This window comes from Sebastes fasciatus, chromosome 4 (assembly GCF_043250625.1).
Source record: "Sebastes fasciatus isolate fSebFas1 chromosome 4, fSebFas1.pri, whole genome shotgun sequence".
NCBI classification, from domain to species: Eukaryota; Metazoa; Chordata; class Actinopteri; order Perciformes; family Sebastidae; genus Sebastes; species Sebastes fasciatus.
In genome coordinates this window covers 32,504,321-32,519,482 of record NC_133798.1, presented here as the reverse complement: position 1 = coordinate 32,519,482, position 15,162 = coordinate 32,504,321, and the positions used below count along the sequence as shown (strand labels likewise).

The window sequence follows — 15,162 nt, the reverse complement described above, 5'->3', positions numbered from 1 at the left end:
GCAGCTCGCCGCTGCTCTGGTGTGAATTTGCTGTAACCTTTTATGGAGTTCTATAAAAAGCTGTGGTAAAATAACATAACATGTGCAATAAGTGACCATCTGTAGAGAGATTTTTAAAACATGTACTCCATATACTGGCTCACTACAACTACAAACACGATCAAACTGATACCTAATTTTACTTCACTACCTATATTTCTTACCTTCTTCTTAAGCTTTTTTATCTATGCCAATGGAATGGAAAGCGAGGAAAAGAGATGAATTGAAGATGAAATTGAGATGAAAAGATGAATTTTGAGAAAGCATTCATATGAGCAAATGATGGCAGAGAGTAAGAATAGATGGTGGACAGACTGATGATGAAGCGATTAATGAAACTTTTTTAATGATCTGTGTGATGTAGCGCCAGCTAACACATACCTCTCTTTTCAGCTTCTTGGCCTCATTCTCAGCCTCCTCTGCTCGCACAACCAACTGGGAAAACAAACCAGAGTACAAAATGAAGAAACACAGTTTGAGTTTGACCACACCAGATGCATATACATAAGTTACTTTTGCACTTGGCAATAGCCTTGCTCCAGTGTGTTAACCTGTGTATTAAAGCAGCAGTAGGCAGATTGGAGCAAATATGATTAAAAAAAGTTATTTTTATAAAAACGCATGAGAAAGATAATCTGAAAAAAAATCATGTGCTTCTGTGTCCTCCGGTGCTCCTAATAGCATCTGCAAGATTTCACAGACTGGAGGAAAACAACCAATCAGAGCTGATCTGGAGCCTGCCGTCTCTGAGCAGCTGTCAATCACTCGCAAACACTGATCAAACGGTCGAACTAGGCATTGCTGAACAAATATGAATCAATATTCTGTTACTGTAATGCCTATTTCTCGCTTAAAATGTTTTCAGAAAAATCTTGTTTACTGTTAAGCTGTAAAATGAGAAAGTTTGTGACCCAACAGCCATGTTGAGAACAGTTGAGGAAATACCAAGCACCGCCCACCAGCCGGAGCAAACTTTCCCATTTAACAGCTAAACCTGCCTTACAAGATGTTTCTAAAAACATTTTATGCGAGAAATAGGCATCAGAGTAACAAAATATTGATTCATATTTGATCAGCACTGCCTAGTTTGACCATTTGATCGGAGTTCAGGAGTGATTGACAGCTGCCTTTGTTGAATGAACAGCCAATAGGAACGCTCTCGCTCTGAAATGACCTGTGATTGGCCCAAGTCTCCTGTAGCAAGTTAGATTTTTTAAATCCTGAAAACAGAGCCATGAGGAGGTGCAGACTTCTAGTTTTCTCTCAGAACACTTGAATTACAATATGTTGAAAGGTTATTATGTTTTCTTTCCCCAATGATGCCAAAAACATTCTGCCTACTGCTACTTTAAATGTGTTACTTGTAATGAACCACTCAATTCAACAAAATGTTAGTTTTTAATTGAACATTCTTTGTTAGAACAAATTATTTATTACTTGAGTATATTAAAATATAAATATATGCCATTCAATAAAACCCAATGGCACCATCTCTTTCCATGAATAACATCAAGGGACAAAAATAGCATGTACTTACAAGGACATACCAGCACAACTAGCTAATGTTAGACATTGTGTCAAGCTCATTAGTTAGACCAATTTCTAACTAATGAGCTAATATGTGAAGGTCATTCCAGGACTGAATACTGAATCCGTAGTCCTGTTATATGCGTGGGAATTATGGGTAACGTGCTCATACCTCCTCAATTGTTTTCTTTTCCTTGCCCATTTCTTTCTTTATCTGGGTCAACTCCTTCTCCCTCTGCTCCAGCTGGGTCTCGAGCTGCCGAATCTCATCTCTCAGAAAGCGGGTGTCTGGCCCTTTGCCGGAGTACTGAGCCGTATGGACCGGAAACAAGACAAACAAACACCCAAACAACCCCCACCAAGAAAGCTCTTAGTCTCCCATCACCTCCATCTGTTCACAACACTAATATATGCATACACGGTCACTAACAAGTCCTAAAACAAGGATTACCTTTCTCTGTGCGTGACAAACTGTGGGAGTGCAAAATCGGATTACATACAAACCTTAAAAAAATGAAAATACTAATCGAGTTGAAACTAGAAGTGATGGCTGTGAGCATGCAAGGAATTAGCTGTAATCTTCTTAGGTGCTGTCATTCAGCGGTCACCACAACCAATCCCTTTGTTGCCAGGGTTACACTCTATGATTGGCTAAAAGATTTGGCACTGTTGCCGGAAGTAAAACACCACATTTCCAGTTAGACACATTAATGCTTCTTTTCCACATTTATAATGGTACTGACATTCATCTCAGTGATGAAATGAACAGCTCAATGAGTAACGTACAAAATGTGACATACAGTTTGAAAGCATGCGGACATACAGTGTATAGGCATATGCTGAAAAGCATTACCTTGTAGTCTTGTTCCAGCCTTGACACCTTGGCGAGGAGTTCATTTTCTACAATGCAGAAGACATGACCAATAACGTATACAGCCCTCTTTGTTAGTAAAACTTTAAAAACATTTTGATTACCAAACTCCATCTATGCACTAACCAGTTTTGGCATGCTTCACACCAATGGTCTCGACAAAGTCGGAGGAAATAGTAGCTTCCTGATCCTTAATCTAACAGACAGAGGGAGAGAAGACAATTACATGACAAACATATATTATTTTAATTGCAATATTTTAAGCATCATATGCCCAAAAAATAGCATATCAAGGTTAATAATGTGAAAAAGTTAGTAATTACAAACAAAATATTCTTGCTTATTGTATGAGAGAGATCAGAATATAGCAATAATAATAATATTGAACACCTTCAATAGGGTCTGAAACACTCGGAGGACTTGAATAATGTTCTCCGGAGCTTTATCCTTCACCTCCCATTCTTCCGTCTGCATGAAAAGCATAGTTTAAAGTGAAAAATGGTAAAATGCATAGTCATTTGAACTCATAATAATAATATTCTGATACAGCACCTGCACCAAAACAGTGACAAAGGTGGAACTAAAACATGAAAATATATATTACAGCTACATGTTCAGATGACACAACAATAACTTTCTGCAGATGTAAGGCTACTATATGAGATATCCAGGTCAGCAGTGACCACAGGTGGAATTTCATTCATTCATTCATTCATTCATTCATTCATTCATTCATTCATTCATCCTCAATGTGCAATATCATTTTCCACTTGTGCAATTTTGTTAATAGTCTGTTTATTGTCAATACTGTATATACTGCTCCTATTTTTATACTTCCTTCTATTTAAATGGTTCATAGTTTGTTACACTTTGTTTAGCTCTTTTTTAATGTGTTAGCTGATGCTTCTTGTTTTTCGCTCTATCCCCTTTGCTGCTGTACACTGCAAATTTCCCCACTGCAGGACTAATAAAGGAATATCTTATCTTATCTTATCTTATAAGCAGTGGGCAGTCAAAGGAAAACAATCTGAGGAGTACATTTTGCTGACAAAGCCACTGAGCAAGGAGCTATAATACCCTGAACAATAATCTCAGATCAGCAGGACAGTAGTCTCTCTTTGTGAAAGTAGCCAGGGCTAAACACATAGTACCACACAACTGTACTCAACTTGTAACTTGAAACCAGTTTAGTGGCTGGGCAACTGAGCTGAAATCTGAGCTGTAACGTTAATTGATGATACTGGTGTGAAGTGATGGCAATTACCAAAACGAACATGTCGATGACCTCGTCCAGTTGGTGTTTTTCACATTCAAAGAGACTCGCAGGGTCAATTCTCGTCACTTTATCCCACTCAAGAGCAGCAGGCATCTTGGCCACATGCGTCGTTTGTAAAGATTTAACCAGGAATTGAGCAAGTTAAGTGATAACTAGCTGCACAATGCTAGTGTTAGCTGGTTGGCCAGCTCATTGTAGTCAGGAAGCTGTGGCTAAACATTTGCTATGCGCCTCAAAATGTGCCCCTTTTGGTGAAAGTAGATGGTAAATATAGGCTACTGGTGAGTTAAAACGACGGTAAACAGCCATCCTGAGGTTGCCATGGTGTGATGCTTCGGCTGCTAGGTTACCGTTGTCACTAGTAACAACTTTGTTAGCTAATTGAGCTAGCGACATAAAACTAGTAAAAAAGCGATGAGTGGACCCTTATAGGGGACTTTATTAAACTGTAGAGACACGACGGATATAACGTTACCACTAACTACTTATAAGTCGCGTTTCAACTACTTGGTATTGGTCGCAAACATTTGGCGTTTGTCAAAAAGCAGCTAGCCTAGCTTAGCTAACGCTAACGTTTAACTTGCCCGGAACCTCTGAACCGGAAGTGATAGTGACGATGTGTTGCGGCTAACGTTAGCTCTCATAAGCGGATGCATTTTTTATTTATTATTATTATTTTATGTTGGTTGTATTTCATTTCTATTGTGCTCTTTTTTTATTATTATGTATTTATTTATTTTTTTATTGTGTTTTATTTTTTTTATTTTATGTTGGTTTTGTTTTAATTTCTGTTGTCCTATTATGTTTGACACAGCTCTTTGTTTATTTTTTTGCAATGCTTCTTTTGTATGTAAATGTTTTCTGCTGTTATTATGTATACTTTCATTTTGAAATAATAAAAAATAAAAAAATAAATAAAATAAAATAAGTGTATGAATTCCTCTGAACCGGAAGTGATAGTGCTGATGTGTTGAGGCTAACGTTAGCTCTCATAAGTGGATGAATGCCGCTTGCTGACTTGTTTACACTGTAATGTGAGTAACTGTTCATACTTCAGAGTTTTAGATATCATATCTGCAATCACCGTCTGTCCTTTTATAAGACACAGTAGGTAGGGAATCCAAGAAAGACCTACAAATATCCGTTTAAAAGGGATGGTATCAACCTTAGTTAGCATTAGCTAACTAACTAGCTGCTTTATAGCTAGCTGGCTATGTTGCAGCAGCCAGTCTGAAACTGTCAGAGTAATGCTCTTTGGGGCTTTTTGTACTTCTATATTGCGTCATAGCAATGTTTTATCCATTTAAACACCTCCTGCCATTAGATCTCTATTTAAAGATGGTAATATTAGCTAGCAATGGGCTTTTTGATTGCTGTCAAAGATCCACCCTCCAGTGCTTCTGCAGCCAGATATTACTGAACCGGTTAGCTAGACTATTGGATTCTTCAGCATGTGGGCTAATAATAGCCCCACCCATAGCTCTACTTGTGTGGTATCTGCCAGATATTAATCCAAAATTGGAGACTAGATTAAGACATCCCAATCAATCAATAGATAGATAGATAGTAACTTTATTGATCCTGAGGGAAATTCAAGTTTCCAGCATCACAGTCCATAGTGCAAAACATGTTAGTAAAAAGTTAGTAGTGCAAAGTACAAAAAATATACCAGATATAAAAATACAAGGAGATGAAGAAAATCTGTTAAAGCTGGATATAGTGCAGGGTAACAGCTGTGATACAGGACTATTAAAAAAGTGAATATAGTGCAGAAGAGACAGTTAAAAATGAGTATAGTGCAGGGTAACTCCTGTAGCTTAGTCTATGAAAGTGCACTGTATGCATTATTATCTGTCCTGCAGACCATCCTCCTTTGTCCCTAGAGAGGTGTTGTACAGTTTGATGGCTCGGGGGACAAAGGATGTCCTGAGTCTGTCTGTGGAGCAATATCCCCACCCGTAGCTCTATTTGTCGGGTATCTGCCAGATCTTAATCCAAAATTTGAGACTAGAATAAGACTTCCCAATCAATAAAATAGAAAGATAGATCATATGGGTAGTAAAAGTGTCACCATCACAGATTTCTAAGCCACTATAACGGTGAGTGAGTATTGTGACAAGAAGTATAAGAATATAATAGAAGAACTGTGATTGTTACTTATTGTAACGTATTTACTGTAGGAGGTTGTTTTATAAACTTGCTCTACCAAGCCTTATGGAGAGCTGCATTGTTGGTATGATTGAATGGTTGCAAGTCCAATCAGGAAACTAATCTACAAGGTGCCTGTTCTGCAGGTGTCAGTTTATTTTAAAGGTCCCATATCGTGCTAATTTTCAAGTTCATACTTGTATTTTGTGTTTCTACTAGAACATGTTTACATGCTGTAATGTTCAAAAAAACATTGTTTTCCTCTTACTGTCTGCCTGAATATACCTGTATTTACCCTCTGTCTGAAACACTCCGTTTTAGTGCATTTCAACGGAATTGCATTTCTAGGCAACATCTTGGGTCCATGTTTACTTCCTGTCAGCTGATGTTATTTACATACACTGCAACAGGAAATAAACTGGGACACATTTACAATGTTTATGTTTAAAACCGTGTAATGGTATAAATATTATATATTTGTGACATCACAAATAGACAGAAATCCTAACGGTTTGTTTCAAACGCTCAATTTCTGAATACGGGCTGTGTGTATTTCTCTGTATATAGAATGTTTTGATAGTTTAACAGTATTTATAAAGCACTTAAACCTGCTTTATAATATAAAAGACATGGAAATCTCACTTTTTACAATACGGGACCTTTAATGTATGTCAAACCTCTTTGTTTTCCTGTATAGTGATCAATGACGGCTTTGGTCAGCCATGGCTGTCGTGTCATGGAAGGAGATTTTACTTTTGACTGGACTGGTGGTGGGATGTTACTGGAACAGTCTGTCGTGCGGCTTTGTGTTTGATGATGTCTCAGCAATCCTTGACAACAAGGACCTACGGCCCGCAACGCCTCTCCGCAACCTGTTCCTCAATGACTTCTGGGGAACACCCATGTCTGAGGTAAAGTCATGGTCCATAACACACACCTGTGGTTTATCAGTACGGGCTGACTATTAGTTTACACTCGGTGCTGGGCAATATAGCGATATTATATTGATATCGTTATGTGAGAAGAGATATCGTCTTAGATTTTGGAAAATTGTAATGTAATATGGCATAAGTGTGGTCTTTTTCCTGGTTTTAAAGGCTGTATTACAGTAAAATGATGTACTTTTCTGAACGTACCAGACTGTTCTAGCTGTTCTATTATTTACCTTTACCCACTTAGACATTATATCCACATTACTGATGATTATTTATCAAAAATCTCATGGTGTAAATATTTTATGAAAGCACCAATGGTCAGCCCTACAATATCGTCACAATATCTATATTGAGGTATTTGGTTTTAAAATATCAGGATATTTGATTTTGTCTATATCACCTAGCCCTGGTTTAAACTTTATTGATCAAAGCTGAAGTGGCATTTCTCAAGCATATACATCTAGTTTAAGAGGTGGTTTATTAGCGGTGTTATTTAGGTCGATGAAGTCCAGTTTAATTTGAAGGAATTTATTTGCAGCCTCCTCAGATTTACTTGACTTTAAGATTGATTTGACGTATCACTCAAAAGCTTCACTAAACATTTGTCAGCCTGTAAAGTCACTCGATCCATCAACTGACGGTATATTGTCTGTGTTCAACTACAGGAGCGGAGCCATAAATCTTACCGACCCTTGACCGTACTCACCTTCCGACTGAACTACCTCTTCACTGAGCTGAGCGCAGCTTCCTACCATCTGCTCAATGTTGTTTTACACGCCGTAGTATGTGTGCTTTTCCTGCGAGTGTGCCGATTGTTCCTGGACAAGACCTCCGGCTTGGTGGCAGCGTTGCTGTTTGCTGTGCACCCCATCCACAGTGAAGCTGTAAGTGTTCATTTACAAGGTCAAGGCAATGCATGTATGCAATGTACAGTGTGTTTTGGCAGACAATAACAGTAAATATTATTGTGTTAAATTGATGCAAAACATTCTTGGTATGTTTCAAACCATCAACATGTCAAGACAATCCTTAGTTCACAGGCATCCATCTAAGACTGTGTATTCAAACATTAGAGGAATAACACTGACTATGTCAAGTATAACTATCCCATAGATACATCGCAAAAAATAGAAGAGTCAATACACCAGATCAAACCTCAGTGGTGCTCCTATTAACAGGAAAAGCAAACCTAGTTTTGAGGTCCTACATGTACAATTAGGTGTGTATATGTACAAGCTGTACATGTCTACACTGAATAGGGGAGGGGGAAATCAATCATCTGTTGCTTATAACATCAACACCTCAGCATTGCTCCACCATCCCATTTGACCACATGCAAGAACATTTCAGTTTTTTTGTCTTAACTTTCTCTTACTTTTTTCGTACAGTGGGCCCCGTACGAGTGTGCCACGTCAGATTCAGCAAACGCGCTGAAAATAAATTTAGAAACATATTATAATTTCAAATTGCAGAGTCAAACAGGATAATGTCAACATAATTATGAAGTTTAATTTATATAGGATTTTCAAACTCAAAATTGCTTCAAAGTAATGAAATATTCATCAGTGAAAAACATATAACATCAGATTACACATGACTCTTAGGTCAGGTCTGGACTACTCGTGAATTGCCTTCGTGTCGAAGAGAAAATTCGAAATACGAGAAAATTGGTGAATGCAGCAAGTTCTCATAAATCACTCGTACATGTCACGTACTAACAGCACGTACATTTGTACGAGTGGTTCTTGCGTGAGGCCCTTTGTTTTTGTGATATAAAAAAAAAAAGAATGTGATAGTGAACAGGAGGTGAAAAAACTGCCCACATAACGTATTACTAGGCTAGATCCTGCCCCTTATGGCCTGTTCAACGTGTGACCTTACCTACCTTAGACAGACATCCCCTCCTCCTATTGTGGACTGTGTTTACACAGCATGCTATTAAGTCACTTATAACAGGATTAAGTCAACTCAAGTTACTGCAACTGTCATTTAAACCCCTTCTGTTAATAGAGCAATGATTATCAGTCCTCTTCCTCTGACTATGGACATTGTTTTGTGCTATATATATATCTCTTATAATGAGTTATTTTTTCCGTTTATCATGAATGTTATCGGGACCAAAATGTTTATCGAACTGGATCGGAAACCAAAAACCTTTTGCTTATTGTTTATCATTTGAACTTGATCTCGTTCTCTTCTAAAGGGCCAGTCTGAAAAGCCTCTTCTTCCCCAATTAGGACTTGTAATTCATCCTATTCAACACAGCTGAACTGATGACCAGACAGGCCCTGACCGGAGTAGAAAAACAAAGAAAACATTCTGCTTCTTGGGGTGGAGTGCTACTGTTACACAGCATGCACCACTGCGCCAATCTTCCTCATGGTGTCCTCTAATCTATGCAGAGTCTCTCAGACTTCTTGAATGGAAACAATTTGCCTCACAAATGAGCCCTTAGAGTTAGTCCAGCAAATGCCCTTCGCGTTATCGACGTCTGGAATCTCGCTCTGAACGGATCATTTGTTTTTGAGTTATGCTCCAAGCACTGAAGGTCCCTTCATGATAAGTGCGTACAAAGAGTCCCTGTGTGTCCCCATGTCTTTCTCAGTGTGTTTTTTTTTCGTTATCTGTCTTTTTGAATGGAGACTTCAGGGGGGTTTTTGAAGTATCTCCAGGCATCTTCAAACACAGATTATTTAGTGTACTCCACAACAGTATATTAAGGCTCTAAAATGACCATTAAGGGGAAAGCCCTCACTGAAAAGCTGCGCCCCAACTACTACAGACACACACACAGAAAATAGGATTTGTAGTAATTCAGCCAAATTAACAAACCAAACTGTGGTCAGCCTTTGTACCATTCTGTTGAATTAGCTTTGACGGACTGACAAGACCATTTTAAGGCTGTCTGTAAGCAAATGTACTGCATGTTGCTGAGAATTCCTTGTTACTCGTGAATCCATCTTCCCCTATTATGTGAGCAAATCAGTGTATTAACTTATTAAAGCCACCGTGTAGGGCTGTTACGGTGAAGGAATTTCCCCTGCGGTGATGATGATTTGCTCAACAGCGCCATATGCGGTATTATTGCAATTTTTTGTTGTTGCAAATTTCTTCATTTACACTGATCTTAGTGCTTTTTAAATGAAAAAGATGACCATTTTAAAACGAATGAAATATTTGTTTATTGCTAAATGCAGAGCTAGTGGTGCCTTCAAATGGGGTCGTGTTTATTGTGTTCATGAGAAGAGTTCATATGAACGCCCCCCTCTTGTGGTATTCACAACCTCGTAAGTGTAAAGTTTCTGAAAGCTCCGAGTTCACGAGTTGTGACGTGTTTGTTGACGTTGTCAGAAATGGCGGCGACCATGGAAGTTCATTATATTGTAATTTGTAGTCGTGCATTTTAATTCTTCGTAATTTTATAATAGGTCTGATCCCCTGCGGTTGGCTTGTCAATAGCGCGGCATTGCAATATTGTGATTATTGTGACAGCCATTCCACCGTGACAAATGATAAGTAGCTCTATACCTGTTTAGATAATGCCGTTCTTTTACTATGTTTAACAGCATTCAATGTGATCAAACTAAAATAGTGAATGTAGCACAGGGACATACATGCTTTCGGAGTATCCTTGTAGCAAAATGGCTCCTGCATAAGAAATGTGGCCACCTTATCAAGTGAGCTACTAGTGTAGTGGTGTGGCTGCCTGATCAAGTAAGTGTAGGTAGGTATTGTGATCCTGTTTGTGCAGGGTTTTATTTACAGGTCACCCCATTCAAAGGACACAGTGATGTATATACTAGTTACTGGTTTCAGCTAAATGGGCAGTGGATTATTTCTTCTGCCACCAATTGACAAACATTAGGTCAGTCGGAGAACAATGCATGAGCCTTGTTTGAATCTAGATGTTTACACTCTCCTATCCCCTCTTAAGGGATACACACTCTAGACACAACAGACTTCTTTTGTAAAGTGCTTTGTAGAACATTTTGTGGGACCTTATGTGTGGTTTTAGGATATGTCTATTTCCAAGCACTCAGGCCAGGTTATGGTGGAAGTGAGAATGTAATTTCCTCCACATGAGGGCAGTCATCATATACACAAATGACAGGTGTTGATGACAGAGAAGCTGCTTTATGGAGATATATATACGCTTGTCATCCGCTGAGACGATTTACTTGACTAGACCTGTTTTCACAACTGGATTCAAGGGCCTGAACATGTGGACTCTGCTTAACGCCAATTGTAGACACGTGTCTAATGTTCTCAAAGTGAAGAACGGTGCGTTATTCTGTGTTTTTCTTTACCAGAGGTGTATTTTAGGATTTGGAAACTCTGACACTTTTGACACCTGAGAGCCTGTGGCAAAATATTTCTTTATTGTCTCCCATGGGAGAACTTGTCTTGGATTAAGGGAAATTGCTGCATCAAAGCCAAACATCACAAAACACATGTGAAAATGTGAAACCTGAGATAAAACAGCCAGCAAATTACATAGTCACAAAGCCATTCATTCAGAACCACAACAATTCGAAGGCATACATCTCAAAACATACACTCCACGGTACGTAAATTACAAGCAAACAAGCACGTCTCACTTTACAACATGTAAACACATGATGCAGTTATCTGAGTGCCTCCCTGCCCTTGTGTGTGTCCTTCAGGAGTTGCTCATTGATCGGTTTAACTGAAAGAGTGTTAATTAAGAATGTTAATAACAGTTGTGCTTACAAAAGGAGACCCTGTATCTCTTACCAGAATTCAATAGCACACACTCAGGGTTCAACACACGAGAAGGGTTAGATCCAATCCTGTTGACCTGCCGAAGACTAGACTGCTCAAAAAGGTCTCGCTGTCGAGTAGAATATTTGACCCTTGAACCCTGGAGTTCCAAACCAGCTAGTAATACCGTAACATAAAATGGACTCTATGGTAGCTCTAGAAAAAATGAGCATAATTTTCCAGCAGAAACCAAAAACTCTGAGTCTCTGACGGAAATGGCAGATTCTCACAGAGAACCATAGTGTGCCCGCTAAACTCACTATCGATGACTAGGACCAGGGCTGTCCTGAATACCAGTTTTTGGGCTTCGAAGCTTCAGTGAGAAATAGTCAAAGGTATTCGAAGCTTCGCAGCTTGGTTGACATGTTCGTCTGTCTGTCTGTCTGTCTGTCTGTCTGTCTGTCTGTCTGTGTCTGTCTGTCTGTCTAATGTTGTGGGATTATTCATTATTTCATGGGCTATTTTGGGATTTATAAAAAAAAAATACTGATTTGGAGGTCGATTACCATGGTAACGGTCGAAGCTTTGAAGCATTTGGGTCAGCCCTAATGTGGACCCCTAAATATTTATAACAGCGTGGCATTCATCAAGTATGACTTTAAGATTCATTTACAGTTTAATCTGCACTTCACTGAGACTTAAAATTAACAAATCAGTATGGATGGGCTGCAGTACTAACAGTTGTCACTTTTTATCACCAGGTCACAGGTGTGGTTGGCAGAGCTGAGCTTCTTTCTTCTATCTTTCTCCTGGCTGCTTTCCTGGCCTACACAAAATCAACCAGTGCAGACCACTCCATTGGTAAGTCTAACGTACCTCACCGGTCTCTCACTTTAATTATGTCTGATGTACGAGATGTATTGGGTTCAAGTCATAAAAGTTTTTTTTATGCCTCCGCGCCGAAAACAGCCGTGACCAGAGGCATTATGTTGCCGGGATGTCCGTCCATACCATTCTTGTGAACGCAATCTCTCAGAAACGCCTGGAGGGAATTTCTCAAATTTGGCACAAACGTCCACTTGGACTCAAGGATGAACGGATTTGAATAAAGTGGTCAAAAGGTCAAGGTCATTGTGACCGCACAAAACTCTTTGTTTTGGCCATAACTCAAGAATTCATATGCTAATTATGACAATTTCACACAAATGTTTAACATAATGACGTTTTGGACAGACATGGATGCAAACTGCAACTACACTGGGTGGGCGGATGTATACAACCGCAAGGCGGTAATTGTAGTTTTTCATGTGCCCATCCATTAGGCATTCAAAACAGAGACAGAAAACCAATGCCCAAATTCCCACCTTTTAATTGTGTGATGATTCAATTAATTTTAAGTCCTCTGGCAATGTTACAGTCCTGCTTATTCATTAATAAGCAGTAATAGTCCACAGTCGTGTGAAATGTTCGTGTGAATAAGGATGTTTGTGGCAACAGGAAGGGTTGGGTTAGGATCAAACAAGCTCAGGGCCACAGGCCACTTTGCAGCTTGGTAAATACAAATGGAACATCTATGTCAACACACCTGTTTCTTTAGGTCTACTGTAATTATATCTACATTGTTACGGTGTTCACTGACGAAATTCTAATGCAAAATGTTCCTGTATTTGCTGTGGTTGGTAATTTGTGTTCAATGTACTGGAAGCTGTCACACAGTTAGAGGGTAGGGTTTGTTGTCATTAAATACACCTAAGTGCATTTGTTATTATAATTGCATTCAGAGGAAAATCACTACGGCGCATTGACGCCTTTTTAATTTCTTTAATTTGTTTGTGCAACCATTATAGATGGTTACAGGCAGTAACCATCTATAATAAAGGCCTTTGAGCTTTTAATTGGATTCACATTGAATTGCTCTAGGTCTGGGTCAGTTCTTTGTTCACATTTGAACATAACAAACTGACAGAAACCATGACAGCAAGCTGTAACCGTAACTAGAGCCACACCAATCCTGTTTTTTTTATGTGATATGTGGGAGTATATAATCCACCTAACCCTTATTAAACGGCTTTGTTGAATACTCTATTCTGATTGGTCAATTTCAGCATTCTATTATGTGTTATTTCTTCATAGCTGACCGCTGTTATGAATAACAGACCGTTGCTATGGACACAATTCTGATCTCCATACACAGCGACAGGATTTAGTTTTTTTAGCAGAAGCAATAAAGTCAGTTTAAAATCAAGTTTATCCTTTAGTAAGTAGCTGTGTATTAAGTGGGATATTTTACAATACTCCCTACATTATTATCCCTTACATAATGAATGGGCATCCTGGTGACTATAAGAGATAGGGTTGGCGAGGACCTTTGTTGCATGTTGTTCACCATCTCTCTCCCTTCATTTCTGGTCATCTCTCTGCTGTCGCTGTGTCCAATTAAAAGCATAAAATGTACCCCAATTTAAAAAATAAATAAATAAATCAGCTACTGCCATTTCAGTCAATATTGCTTTTTTTAACTTGGGCTGTCAATCGATTAAAATATTTAATCGTGAATCAATTGCATGATTGTCCATAGTTAATCATGATTAATCACAAATTAATCATACATTTTTTATCTGTTCAAAATGTACCTTTTAAAGGGAGATTTGCTTTATGCAAATGTATGTATATATTTATTACTGGAAATCAATTAACACAAAAAAATAACCCTCACAGGTACTTAATTTATCATAAAAATATGCTCAAATCATAACATGGCAAACTGAAGCCCAACATGCAACAACAGCTGTCAGTGTGCTGACTTGACTATGACTTGCCCCAAACTGCATGTGATTATCATAAAGTGGGCATGTCTGTAAAGGGGAGACTCGTGGGTACCCATAGAACCCCTTTTTTATTTAAATATCTTGAGGTCAGAGGTCAAGGGGACCCCTTTGAAAATGGCCATGACAGTTTGTCCTTGCCAAACTTTAGCGCTAGTTTGAGGCGTTATTTAACCGCCTTCGCAACAACCTAGTATGACATGGTTGGTACCAGTGAATTCCTTAGGTTTTCTAGTTTCATATGATGCCAGCATCTCCACTCCAGCTTTAAAACTGTGTAAGAATTTGCATTAAATGCGTTAATATTGCGTTTATTTTGACAGCCCTATTTTTAAAGCATCACCATTGTTGATAAGGATCCCTTAAATTAGGTTATTTAAGAATCTTATCAAGACAAATCGGCTTATCGGCCAAAAGGTTCACAGATACCGTTAAATCTACAGTATGATAAGCTAAAATTGTTTGTATTTATGCAGGTTGTTGTGTTGGAATCGCCTGCCTGTCTGTTAACACACATTTCCTCGGGCACCTGGCAGCTCTTTTAAGCTGTGTCCCAATTCAGAGGCTGACTCTTTGAAAGATCTGAAGGCTGAAATTGCTCTTCCCTCCCTAATGAGCCTCACTGAGACCAAAACTAATGGTCCATTCAGGAAGTTCTCATTAAGTCCCTAAGTCCAATATTTCAAAGTTTATGACCAAGATGTCGCCCTTAACTGACCAACAAAGAATAAATAACAGTGGGAATTGGGGGACGTTCCATAATGCTGTTTACAGGACGAAATGTGATGTTTCACTTAAACACATGGTGGATGACTGGCA

The 15,162-nt window shown here is 38.7% G+C and overlaps 2 protein-coding genes across 10 annotated transcripts in view; one reads left to right on the top strand and one right to left on the bottom strand.

Annotated features, from left to right (window-relative positions):
* cep290 (centrosomal protein 290) overlaps positions 1 to 4,314 on the bottom strand; it is a 42,594-nt gene extending 38,280 nt beyond the window's left edge. For 4 of the 7 annotated variants that reach the window (XM_074633683.1, XM_074633687.1, XM_074633685.1 and 1 more), the window contains exons 1-7: positions 3,702 to 4,314; positions 2,828 to 2,905; positions 2,564 to 2,633; positions 2,420 to 2,466; positions 1,739 to 1,873; positions 421 to 474; positions 204 to 224 (exon numbers count right to left, since the gene is read on the bottom strand). In XM_074633683.1, the coding sequence (XP_074489784.1) occupies positions 204 to 224; positions 421 to 474; positions 1,739 to 1,873; positions 2,420 to 2,466; positions 2,564 to 2,633; positions 2,828 to 2,905; positions 3,702 to 3,806 (510 nt within the window). In that variant the 5' untranslated portion in view covers positions 3,807 to 4,314. Of the gene's footprint in view, positions 1 to 203; positions 225 to 420; positions 475 to 1,738; positions 1,874 to 2,017; positions 2,348 to 2,419; positions 2,467 to 2,563; positions 2,634 to 2,827; positions 2,906 to 3,701 lie in introns of those variants that run through there. The other 3 variants (XM_074633684.1, XM_074633686.1, XM_074633689.1) reach the window with 2 other exon arrangements.
* A 335-nt stretch (positions 4,315 to 4,649) lies between these two features.
* The window catches only part of tmtc3 (transmembrane O-mannosyltransferase targeting cadherins 3), a 31,786-nt gene continuing 21,273 nt past the window's right edge, over positions 4,650 to 15,162 (top strand). For all 3 annotated transcript variants that reach the window (XM_074633681.1, XM_074633682.1, XM_074633680.1), the window contains exons 1-4: positions 4,650 to 4,747; positions 6,559 to 6,772; positions 7,462 to 7,680; positions 12,280 to 12,379. In XM_074633681.1, the coding sequence (XP_074489782.1) occupies positions 6,584 to 6,772; positions 7,462 to 7,680; positions 12,280 to 12,379 (508 nt within the window). In that variant the 5' untranslated portion in view covers positions 4,650 to 4,747; positions 6,559 to 6,583. The remainder of the gene's footprint in view (positions 4,748 to 6,558; positions 6,773 to 7,461; positions 7,681 to 12,279; positions 12,380 to 15,162) is intronic.